At 31.6% G+C, this 13,391-nt stretch overlaps 1 protein-coding gene across 1 annotated transcript; it reads left to right on the top strand.

Annotated features, from left to right (window-relative positions):
- The first annotated feature begins 566 nt into the window (after window positions 1-566).
- LOC137834384 (cellulose synthase-like protein H1) lies at window positions 567-12,929 on the top strand. The gene is made up of 8 exons (XM_068642441.1): window positions 567-920; window positions 7,704-7,823; window positions 10,139-10,252; window positions 10,374-10,586; window positions 10,674-10,812; window positions 10,973-11,148; window positions 11,285-11,635; window positions 12,189-12,929. Exons 1-8 carry the CDS (start codon window positions 567-569, stop codon window positions 12,723-12,725), a joined length of 2,004 nt encoding a protein of 667 aa, XP_068498542.1. The 3' UTR covers window positions 12,726-12,929.
- The last annotated feature ends 462 nt before the right edge of the window (window positions 12,930-13,391 follow it).

Here is a 13,391-nt window from a genome sequence, read left to right on the forward strand (position 1 = left end):
CCATTCTGGTGCTGAGATAAAACTGAAAATCGTTTAAGCTTGACATGGCACCAGAGACAAAAAGAATCTATTCATTTACAGATGAACAAATTTATTTTTCAAAACGAAAACAGAGAAAGTTTAACTATTTAAAACTCAATCGTTTTGAAAGATAGAAGACTTAGTCAAAATACATGATGCACAAAATCTAATTTTTACAAGACTTAGCCAAGGCATCAGTGTAAAAATGAATCTGTTTATTTAGAAAAGAACAGATTTATTTTTATGCAGTAAACGTGTTTTTTGTAAAACATGTGAAAAACAGTTTAAGAAACCTTATGTTTGTTCTTATCACATGGCCAGTGGTTATGAGGCGAGTTACTCAGCAAAAAGCCCACTCTTAGACAACCTCTAAGCACTACCTAAGACACACTTAAAGCAAAGCAAAAAACATATGAAATGTACATAGAAGTCTTCATCAAACACAATCTTGAAGAGGCAACAATCATCTTCAACACAATGATCTCTTTAAATAGAGATAATAGAGGTAATAAAGGGACACAATGATTAAGCCCACTCACTAAAACATGGTGTCTACTCAGTCCAACGCAATTGATTATGGCTTCATACCCAACAACCTATTTGTGACAACTGCAGACCCAGTGCTTGAGCCACCTATCATCACAATCAACACTGTGTTGTCTCTGTTGGCACTTGATTATCCTGCAAACAAGCTAGTTTGCTATGTTTCTGATGATGGATGCTCCCCTCTTAACTTCTATGCCCTTCTGGAAGCTTCTAAGTTTGTTAAGCTTTGGGAGCCTTTCTGTAAGAACTACAACATTCAACTTAGAGTGCCCTTCAGATACTTCTCTCACAACACCAACCCTCCCAACACTGAACATTCCCCACAATTTATTCAAGACTGGCTAAGTCTCAAGGTAACTTAAATTTGTTCAGAAATTTATTTATTATTAATTACACTAAAAAAATGATATAATATGTTATTTTTTTTCGTATAAATTTATAACCGTCAATATATATATATATATATATTTTGATAGAAACTTTCATAACTTCATAAAGTTTTATACGACGATTCTTTTTAGTGTTACCAGAAAAAGGTCCCCACACAGAACCTAATTCTCACCCTTAAATATTGTTGTGTAATAAATTTAAGAATTTTACAAAGACTTGTTAACAATCAAACAGCCATGATTCGTTTAGAACTTTTTAGTTCAAAATTAAATTTCATAAATATTTTTCTTGCGCTATCAATCAATTTAAGAGTTTTTTTATTTATTGTATGGTTTTTGAAAGTTAGAATAAAGTTTCTCAGATTTATCAATAAAAAACAATTATTTTATAATAACTATTTTTTAAAATAAAATATTATATTATAATAAAATATTAATTTTTTTAGTGTTAAATATATTATTATTGTCGTACAAGTTAACGTTAAAACTGAAAGCTTCTTCTATATTCTGTGAGTATATTTTACGCACATTTTTTTTGTCCCATTTCAAAATAGTCTTCACCAGTCCATTCATTCCAGTACAAATTTCTTGGTTGACAGATTCAAGTTTAAAACTAACACAAAATCCAGGGTCGATTTCAAATTTCTAATTCATACGTATTCCATACGTAATGGCAAATCTCTAACGTCCCTTTCGGCCATAAGATGGGACAAAATGTCGTGATGGGGATGTATAGAAAAAAATGACAATTAAATGAAGCTATTTTCAAAATATAATAATATAAAAAAAATATTATTATTAAATGAAATTATAATAAATTGATTGAGTTTTACTAACCAAACTAATGTTATGAAAATAAAAATGAGTATTATTTGAAACACAAACACTCTTGACTAAAACTAAAACTTAGGTATTATTAGAACAACAACATTTTTAACTAAAAATTCTAAGTATTATTGGATCACAAATATCATTGACTAAAATCCTGAGAATTATTTATAACCTAATATTTTTTTCTAACCCATTGAGTATTGTTTCTCTAGAGTTCAATCACTCTAAAACCAAGTATTCTTTAGGCTACAACTATTTATGATTAAGACTAAATATTCTTTTAAACGCAATCACTCATAACTAAACACATAGTATTATTTGGAACACTATTTTGACTAAATGTGAGTATTCTTTAAACAACTACCACTTTGGTTCAAACCAAGGTTTACGAAGAAAGTGATAAAAAACATCGCTAGATTATTCTCTAAAAGAGAGGTTATGTTTTACAATGGATACAAGATTCGATTCATTCTTTTAGGTTGCTCTCGAACACAAACTATATTCTTCCTCACAACTACAAATGCTAAGAATAACTTAAGATATTATGTTCCTTCTAGTTGCAAGACTTTTTTCAACATTCCTTCATAGATATATTTTTATATAGAGCTTGAGAAGAAAAGATTCGTTACAAATCCTTTATCACCATTGTGAACGTCTTCTTTTGCTATTACTTTTTCTTACGTCTCAGCATGCTTTGAAACTTGAAGATACATTCAATGTTCTTGACTTAGCATTAAATGTGTATGACTTATTTGACAACATCTTTAGAACATGACAAAATTTTATAGACCTAAGTATATGAATATTCTTTATCTTTTGAGCATGGTGTAGGGATTGACATATTTGAATGACTCTATAACATTGATATCCACATTTTCTAGATAAGTTGTTGACATGTGTAAGAGGAAGAAGATGAGTAAAGGTGAAACTGTAAAAAGTGAATATTATTCAGTAAAAGTCACATTACATAAGGTTGATCCCTTTAGTTATATATTGGAAGGGCCTATGTAAATAACCCACTACAATAGAAACTAACTGCTAAGTAACAACACTCCCAGTATTATATCTAACACACCCCCGCCCCCCATCAACTTATGGGTGAGTTATCAACCACCCTAAGTTTATCTTTGAATTTCTGAAACATTGTTCCTGATAAAGGTTTAGTTAGAACATCGGCGATTTGAAATTGAGACGGGAGATGAACAACCAACAGCTGCTTATGCTGAACACGGTCACGGATGAAGTGTAAGTCAAGCTTGAAATGTTTAGAACGGGAATGCAGAACAGGATTGGTAGCAATATGAACAACACCTAGATTATCAGAATGGATTATTGGAGTGGAAGAAGGGATGCGCAGTTCCGTCAGTAGAGACTGGATCCAGGTAATATCAGCAAGGGCAGCGGCAATGCTTCTATACTCAGCCTCAGTACTGCTTATGGAGACAGCTTTTTGTTTCTTTGAAGACCAAGACACAAGATTGCGACCCACAAATATGCAATAGCCAGTGGTAGACTTGCGATCATCCAAGTCTGTGGCCCAGTCTGAATCACTGAAACCAGTGATAGAATAGTTTGGTGAAGGGGTTAAGAGAAGACCGTGAGTTGATGTGCCAGCCAAGTATCGCAGAATACGTTTCACAGCTTTCCAATGATGAATTTGTGGCTTATGCATATACTGGCAAACACGGTTAACCGAGAAGGAGATTTCAGTCGCATATTGCGAGGCACCAACAATAGACCGATATAGAGTTGGATCATCAACAGAAGCAGATTCATCAGCAGTGAGCCGTAAAGAAGAAAGCATTGGGGAGGATTGAGGCTTTGAGTTGACCATGTTAGTTCGACGTAGGAGATCGTTTATATACTTTGCTTGAGATAGATGAATAGAGTTGTTTTTCAGCCAAGAAACTTCGATTCCTAAGAAGTAATGCAGCGATCCAAGATCCTTCAAGGCAAAGGATAAGCCTAACTGTTTGATGAATTCCTGCACTAAGACCAAAGAGCTGCCAGTAACTAAGATATCATCAACATACATTAAAATAAAGATAGTGTGAGATTGAGTAAATCGTGTGAAGAGAGAGGTGTCACTCTTAGCAGCAACGAAGCCTAGACGAAGAAGAGTTGTGGAGAGCTTGTCAAACCAGGCACGAGGTGCCTGTTTGAGACCGTATATGGCTTTATTCAGTCGACAAACAAGAGTAGAATCAGTGGAGAATCCAGGTGGTTGTTGCATGTAGACAGGAGATGATAAGTCACCATGGAGAAAGGCATTGTTGATATCAATTTGATGAATTGGCCACCGTGAAGTTAGTGCAATAGTTAGGACAATTCGAACAGTGGTTGGCTTGATGACAGGTGCTAAGATTGTTGAAAGCCTTTGGCTACAAGCCGAGCTTTGTAGCATTGAAGAGACCCATCAGAGTTGTATTTAAGTTTGAAAACCCACTTACAACCAACTAAATTAGCACCAGCAGGCAAAGAAGTAAGAGTCCAGGTGTTATTTTGAAGAGCATGATATTCAGTTTTCATTGCACGAAGCCATTGGGGATGTTTCATAGCTTGTTTGTAGGTGGACGGCTGAAAAGAGTCATTAGTCACAACAGTATGGAGAATTTTGGGTTTAGATATACCTACCTTAGCACAAGTTACCATGGGATGAAGATTGTTAACTGGAATAGGAGAAGTAGTCTGACAATGATTATTAGCAGTAGATATAGGTGATGACTGAGTGGGTGTAGGTGTAGGAGAGGAACAATTAGGAAAAGAAACCACAGTTATAGGTGAAGAAGAAAAGGAAGAAGTAGTAGTATTGCTCTCATTATGAATAACAAAAGGATTATCATGTTGGGAAAAGGGAAACAAATATTCATTGAAAATCACATGTCTTGAGATGATAGTCTTCCCAGACTGAGTTAGGCAAACATATCCTTTGTGTGTACTGTTATAACCAAGAAATAAACACAAAGATGACTTAAAATCAAACTTATGTTGATTATAAGGCCGCAAAAGAGGATAACAGGCACACCCAAAAATACGAAGAAAGGTATAATCAGGTTTAGATGAAAACAACTTTTCATGAGGACTTATATTATCTAAAACAGGCGTTGGTAAAAGATTAATAATATGAACAGCAGAGATAAAAGCCTCACCCCAAAATTTAAGAGGAAGAGAAGCAGCAGAAAGAAGAGCCAAACCTGTTTCAGCAACATGACGATGTTTGCATTCGATAGATCCATTTTGTTCGTGAGTATGTGGAAGTAAAACGATGAGAAATACCATGATCATGCAAGACTTTTGTTAAGGAAATAAACTCCTTAGCATTATCAGTTTGAAGACTTTTGATGAGAAAACCAATTTGTTTTTCAGCAAGTAATTTGAAACGCAAAAAGACAGCAGTAGCTTGAGATTTTGAAGTTATAAGATACAACCAAGTATACCTAGAAAAAGCATCAAGAAAAGCAATGTCATACATAGATCCATCACGTGCAGTAACATGGGAGGGACCACAGATATCAACAAAAACTAACTGAAGAGGAGCAGTATAAACAGTGTGTGAAAGAGGAAAAGGCAATTGATGACTTTTGGTAATAACACACGAATCACAAAAGAGAGAATTTTTATTACACAATATATTGTTCATTCGCATTACACATTGAACAATCCTAGATGAAGCATGACCAAGTCTTTTATGCCACAATTCATACGGAGTCATAACAAAGTTGTGAGAACTAATATTCACAGAGGGTAGCAAAGAGCGATGTAATGAGGGAAAAACATACAAGCCATCACGTATGTTTCCTTGGAGAAAAATCTCCTTGGTATCCTGATTTTTGACAAAGCACTGATTAGGATAAAATTCAAAAAACACATTATTATCACGTGCAAACTTAGAGACACTAATAAGATTTTTGTTAATGGAAGGAACATGCAAAAGGTTATGTAAACGAAAGGAAGCATTAGAACCAGAAGAACACAAAGAAGCATAACCAAGATGTTGAATATTCATACCTGACCCATTTCCCAGTTGCATAGTATCATTACCAGAATAGTTCATTTTCTTGGAGAAAACAGAGGAATCATGCGTGATATGATGAGTGGCGCCGCTATCGGGATACCACAGAGGGTCAGTGACGATGGAAGGGGTTCCCAAAATTGAAGGTTCAGGGTCACCTACAGAGGAATGCTGAAAACTGGCAATATTAGCATAAACATTGGATGGTAAAATAGGAGCAGACCTGTGCCAGCAATGAAGAGCAGTGTGGCCAAATTTGAAACAGAGTTGGCATTGAACCCGAAGAGGTTGAGAAGAAGAAGAATCGAAAACCCCACTCCATGAACTCTTCTGTGAATCCCGAAACTGTGGTTGTCGTTTATTGAAGGAATGACGGGCAGAGCCACGGCCGCCACGCAAATTGGTTCCACGAAGCGAAGATCGTGAAGGGGCCGAAGGGTTCCATTGAGTGGATGCAGTATTAGCCATCTTGGTTGTCGTTTATTAGCTTGAATGAAAGGACGATCAAGAGACTTATGTTTGTCAAACCTCTCTTCTTGAGCCAGGAGCAAAGCTTCAATGTCCTCAATAGTGTAGGGATCAAGACGGGACGTGACAGAGGTGATGAACGAATCATACTCCTCAGGAAGACCATCCAAGATGGCTTCAAGATGATCTTCTATGGAAACCTTAGAGCCAACAGCCGCAAGAGAATCGATAACCCGCTTGATGTCAAGAAGATAAATGCTGATAGACCGATCCCGCTTAGGGGTTTTCAACTGGTTTTGAGCTTGCGAACACGCGCACGGGTATTGGACGCAAAATAGACATTCAGCTTGTCCCAAATTTGATAAGCCGATCGTAAACCCACCATTTTGGTTAACAAAGAACTCAACAGCCAAGCCAACAGCCAAGCAACCTTTATGTAGAAGAAAAAGGGGATTAGGGTTTTCTTTACCAGAAGAGAGAAACGGCGGAGGAGTGGAAGACGATTCCAAAAATTTGAGTAAATTGAGACCTTCAACCTGCGCAAGAACTTGTTGACTCCAAATCAGGAAGTTGTCATCGGTGAGTTTCAGGGAGAGAGACATAGGAAAGGTATGAAGTTGAGAAGAAGGAGAGGAAGAGGATGAAGGCGTTTCGTTATCGGAAGCAGGAGAAGATGAAGAAGACATGTTCAGATTCAAGAAAAAAAGGAACCTGGGTCTTGATACCATATAAGAGGAAGAAGATGAGTAAAGGTGAAACTATAAAAAGTGAATATTATTCAGTAAAAGTCACATTACATAGGGCTGAACCCTTTAGTTATATATGGGAAGGGCCTATGTAAATAACCCACTACAACAGAAACTAACTGCTAAGTAACAGCACTCCCACTATTATATCTAACAACATAAAACAACTTTTAACATGTTCTTTAAGAAATCTTGATATTGATAAGACATTGCAAGATGTTCTTGAAAGAATGAAGAAATATACAATTCCTACATCCATAAAATAAACATTTATTAGAGTTTGATGTGTACTATAAAATACTTAAGGTTTGTTGGATATATTTGACTAAATATATCCTATTGAAAAAAAAAGTATTTGACTAAATATACTTATTTGTATTTATTTAAATAAAAACTTATAAATGATACATGTATATAATACTTTAGTCTGCAGACACATTTCAAACAACATTTATATTAGTTCAGCCACAGAGTCTATTAGTACTTTATTTCTAACATAATCTAATACATATAAAATTATGTTTTATAATTAATTGTTTAAGCATACAATCAAATATAAAAAAAAATCATTATTATTATAAAAGTTTATAATTATCTAATTGTATCTTAAATTATTATTTATATTCTTAATTATTATTTCAAAACTTCATTTAACGTAGTGGTTATTATGACTTTGGCTTTTGGTTGCAGAAGGAGTATGAGAGCCTATGCAGTAAAATTATGAATGCAGCACAAAATTCGATTCCTCTCATAGGAGAATTTGCTATATTCTCAAATACACAGCTTCGAAATCATCCAACCATAATTAAGGTACATATTATATTATTGCAGTTAATAACATAAATAATAAATATATTTACCTGTCTTTTTCTACTCTGCCAATTAGTTTTCCTTCCTTCTTCTAATGCAGTTTTATCTTTTAAACAGAATTAAATTTACTGAAACTGATAAATTTAATTATAATAAAATTATTTTAAAATATTACAATAATATACTGTTATATGTATTAAAAGAGCTTTCTAACTTATACTTGATGCAATATAATGTTGATGGATTTTGCAAACCTTTTTATGTTAATTATTATAAATAAAAGAAGTGTGTGATGATATATAGCTGACTTTTTCCTATTACACTTAATAATTGTTAGAAGTGCTGAAAATCAATCCGATCCAAAAATAATAATTAAGAATATTTTTTTTTAATTTGTTTGATTTACTTTTTCTTCAACCAAATAATTTCATTTGAATTTAAATCAAATTAAATTATTTACTGTATTTAAATATAATGTTATATTTTTAAAACCAATTAATTACTAACAAATATATAAAAAAATGTGTTTGTTTTTGTATAGATTAATATTATTTTATTTACAATACATTTATATTTATAAAAAATTTGGTACTAAATTTATTTATAAATATAAGATAAATTTTATATTATAAATACAATAACAATTATAAAGTAAGTTCAAACTATATGTTTTCATTTTTTTATTATAAAATATTTAAGAATTCTTTTACAAAAAAATTGTTTTACAATTTTTTTTAAATGTTAATAATTGTATATTAGCAAAAAACATCCTAAAAAACCTTAAAATATTAATTTAATTTAATTTAAATTTTATATTAAATTAGAATTAGATTAAACTAAACTATATTTTATTTTATATTTTGTTTTGATGATTATTTAAACCAAATGTAGCTTCAAACACCTTTAATTAACAGTACTTATTTAATGAGACAATTCAATAAGGAGCACGTGATGACTTTATAGTACAATGAAGATTTGGTAGGTCCCAACCAAATATATGTTGTGAAGGTGAGTACCAACTAAAGTTTGGAGTTTGGTACACTTTGATCCAGGATTGCTGGTTTGCAAAATTTATTTTGTATTAAATGTTTTTTATAAAAACTTATTAGATAAAAATTAATTTTAAATGTTAAAATATTTAGTTATTATTTTAAATTAAAAACTATCTTATAAATTAAAAAATTATTAATATCTAAATAATTTTATTATTAATAAAAAATTATAAAATAGTTTTTATATTAAAATTTAATTATTATCTATTAAGATTTTAGATATTTATTATTTTATAAGTAAATTTAGTTTTTATTAATACTAATTCAAAATTTAAGATATTAATAACTAAAATTTTTGTAATTAATTTAAAAATTATTTTATAATTTTTTATTAATAATATAAATTATTTTATATATTAATAATTTTTTTAATTTTTAAAATAGTATTTAATTTATTTAGTATGATTAATTATTTTTATTTTTATAATTAATTGTTATTTAATGATTTTTTACAGTTTGTTAATTGTTATTGTGTCTTTTGTTGTTGTAATCTAATTAATTGTAACTGCTTTGTTGTGTGGGGGTGAACTTAGTGAGGATGAATTTTTTTGGAAGTAATTATTAAGATAAGTTTTAATGATGTTTGTATTTTTCTTAAAATTATGAATATACATAACTCTTATAATTTTTCCTCAATGGGTTGGGATTTCTGTAAAATATTTCAAATTTATTCAAAAATATTTCTCATAAAACAAATTACTTAAGACTGCACTAGAATGAAAATTTGATTGGACACAGTCGTCTCGGCAAATTTTTAACAACAAATTATAGTGGATTCACCCCACCAATTTAGATATACAACCATCAATAACTAATTTAAATTTTAAATAATTTATTTATTTATTAACTAACATAATTGTAAAATTTTATTTATTAACTAACCTAATTATAAAATTTTATTATTAAAAAAGAGTTGTGGAGTTATATCATGCTTTATAAAAAGGTCAGTGGTGAAAAAGATAATTTTCAGGCAAATATTTAGCAACCCATAAAAACAAAAATAGGACACTTAACTATTTTATCTTGATAGAAGAAAAATGTTATTATTTACGTCAAAAATTTCCATAATTTAAAAGAGATAATAGTTTATACAATAGTATTTTTATCTAAAGAAGTCAAAGAAATTTGTAACTCTTGAATGGAGTTTTCTCTTTAATGCTCAATCGATCTGAACAAACATATTAATGAATAAAGGTTTGATTTATTTTCTGAAAGAGAATGCATAAACAGCTTCAAAACAAATATTTTTGTACTTGTTGATAGGTAATATGCGAAAACAAAGGTCTTTCAGACGAGTTGCCACACTTAGTCTACGTATCTAGAGAAAAGAAGAAGCAACATCCACATCATTATAAAGCTGGTGCCATGAATGTGTTGGTGAGTTTGTTTTCTTCTTAACTAAGAAGAAATTGTTGTGTTACTAATAGTAGTTTGTATCATTATTTGTATTCATAATTCTTACATGATCTTAAATCACTGTTATTTGTATCATGAACAGACAAGAGTTTCCGGAGTGATGACAAATGCTCCCTTTATCCTGAACGTAGATTGTGACATGTATGTTCATAATCCAAAGATTGTTCTGCACGCCCTCTGCATTTTACCAGATTCAAAGGGAGAGAAAGAAGTTGCATTTTCACAATGTATCCAACAATTCTACGATGCATTGAAGGATGACCCTTTTGGAAATCAACTTGTGGCAACGTTTTTTGTGAGTCAAGTTTTAAGAAAGTTAGCCAAATAACCTTATGATGAACTACATGATAAGGGTTAATAAAGCCTCTTTTGTGTAATGCAGTACCTAGGTGGTGGATTAGCAGGACTCCAAGGGATATTTTACATAGGAACAAATTGCTTGCACCGAAGAAAAGTAATTTATGGCCTTTCTCCTGATCATCACATTCAAAATGGAAAGAAGGATCATGACATCACAAATGGTACTTTGATTTCACTGTTATCCTTACGAGTCTAAATATGTTATTCTTATTTTCTCAGTTTCAAAAGGGTCTCATAATGCCGAAATATTTTGTCAGCTCAAAAGAAACTCCAGTTTTTGAAATTATAGTTATCTGATATACCATGTTACTATGTGTGCAGGGAAATTCTCAAAAAAGAAAAGAATATTTGGAAGTTCAAAGGGGTTTGTGGGATCAACTACTGATGCTTTGGAAGGGAAGACATTGGCTTCCAATAATAATATTTGGAAATATGTTGAGGCAGCAAAAGAAGTTGTCAGTTGTGAATATGAATATGACACTGCTTGGGGTAAAGAGGTAAACAAAAGAGAATGCTAAGTATTCACCTAAACAAACAAAAAATGAAAAAAAAAAAAGCTAGTTCGTTCTTGAAAAAGTTTACTTTTTTCTATCATTAGTAAAAATTTTGAGTACTGAGTATTGAGAATGTTAGGTGGGTTGGATGTACGGAACAACATCAGAAGATGCGCTTACAGGGCTGAAAATCCACACAAAAGGTTGGAGATTTGAAGTGTGTTCACCAGATCTTATAGCCTTTATGGGTTGCTCACCTAAAGATATCATAACTGTAATGGTCCAACAAAGAAGATGGGTCTCAGGGTTGCTTGAAATTCTCCTAAGCAACCACTGTCCAATTTTTGGAACCCTATTTGGTAAGCTTCAATTCAGACAATGCTTGGGCTATCTTTGGGTCACCACTTGGGGCTTAAGATGTGTTCCTGAAATATGCTACAGTCTTCTCCCTGCATATTGCATCATCAACAACTCTACTTTCTTGCCCAAGGTATGAACTTAGATCCCATGCAATTTTCAAACTCTATGGTACCAGAATACACACATAGATCAAGTAAAGTTTATTCATTGAATAATTAAACTTCATTTTTCATAAAGATATAAATTTCTTCATATTCAAAAGTTTAACTTGCATAGTCCTCAAGATAATCACTATTTGTTATTTGTAATAGAATTATTAAAGGTGTTGTTTTACAAAGTTATTTTTTATGTATAAAGGAAGGGAACTTAATTAGATTAAAAAAAATTGAATTCACTTGTGTGTATATATATATGCATAACTTCTGAGTTAAAATGTTTAATCATATAATGGCTAGGAAAGTTGTACTAACATCACTGCATATAATCCATGATTAGAAGATTAACATTTAAACAATCTCTTTTTCTTCCATCATCCTATTTTTTTTGTTTGCTTAGTGCTTTCTTTTAAGGCTATAAAAAAGAACAAGAGTTTTCAGATAGTTACATAAATTTTAAAATATTACTTCATATTCAATAACTTACTAAATCCACACATTTTTCACACTGTTTCAGTCGTGTTGCAGGAACTTGGACAATGGATTCCTACCACTTTGTTTGTGATTTACAACATAAGTACTTTTGTAGAGTACTTGGGAACAGGGTTTTCAATTCGAACATGGTGGAACTCTCAAAGAATGGCAAGGATAACCACCACAAATGCTTGGTTTTTTGGATTATTGAGCATTGTGCTTAAGCTAATGAGAACATCAGACACTGTCTTTGAAATAACAAAAAAACAGCAATCATCATCCAACGAGAGTGCTAAGGAAAACAATGGTAGATTCATTTTCAACGAGTCTCCAATTTTTATACCTGGCACAACTATTTTGCTTATTCAACTAATAGCATTGGTTACCAAGTTGTTGGGATGGCAACCACGTGTTAGAAATGGACATGGATCTGGCATAGGAGAAGTGTTATGTTGTTCATATTTGGTTGTTTGCTACTCGCCATTTTTCAAAGGTTTATTTGGCAAAGGAAAATATGGAATTCCCTTATCCACGATATGCAAGTCAATGGTGTTGGCTTTCCTTTTTGTGTACTTTGGCAAAGCTTATTAAGGATGATTGGGTGATTGTGTATTTCCTTTGGTTGGTTTTGCAATTTGCTACTCCATATTCTTCTCATTGTATGGTGGTTTTGCATATATTCTTCTCATTGTACGGTACTATTGTGAGAATAGTGTACCTTGTTTGGAAATGTTTAATTAGGCAAAAGTGTGAAAATAAAATAAAAGATAGTGAGAAAATATCACTCACTTACTAGTTTCTATTTTTAGTTTTTGTTTTCCATAATATATGTAAAAAGTGATACCACACTCTTTCACATCTATATTTCAAAAAGAAATATAAGTGTTTGAATATATAAAAAGTGAGAAGATAAACATTAACAAATTTAGTTTGAAGAATAAATAGGTTAAAGTGAGATATTTACTAAGAAAGGAAACTTTATAATGTAGTACAAAATGAATAGAGAAACATGACACTACGATGTGAGCTACAAAATAAAATGTGGTATTTTGTTTTAGGTATGCATTGGATATTCAACATAACCATTCTAGGAATAACCATTCTAGGAGTGAAAACTATATTCTCCTAAAATTCTTTTGATCTTTCAAGACTCTACCTCATTATAAGAAAAATTGGTATTACATACAACCCAAATCCATATGTAAGACAATAAATTCATATGTAAAGCATAGTTTACATACGGATTATATTAAAAAA

Source organism: Phaseolus vulgaris, chromosome 5 (genome assembly GCF_000499845.2).
Source record: "Phaseolus vulgaris cultivar G19833 chromosome 5, P. vulgaris v2.0, whole genome shotgun sequence".
NCBI classification, from domain to species: domain Eukaryota; kingdom Viridiplantae; phylum Streptophyta; class Magnoliopsida; order Fabales; family Fabaceae; genus Phaseolus; species Phaseolus vulgaris.

Coding starts and splice junctions, on each gene's coding strand:
- LOC137834384 (XM_068642441.1), top strand. CDS start 567: ATGGTGTCTACTCAGTCCAACGCAATTGATTATGGCTTCATACCCAAC. Junction 7,824..10,138: donor ATCATCCAACCATAATTAAG/GTACATATTATA, acceptor ACTTGTTGATAG/GTAATATGCGAAAACAAAGG. Junction 10,253..10,373: donor CTGGTGCCATGAATGTGTTG/GTGAGTTTGTTT, acceptor TATCATGAACAG/ACAAGAGTTTCCGGAGTGAT.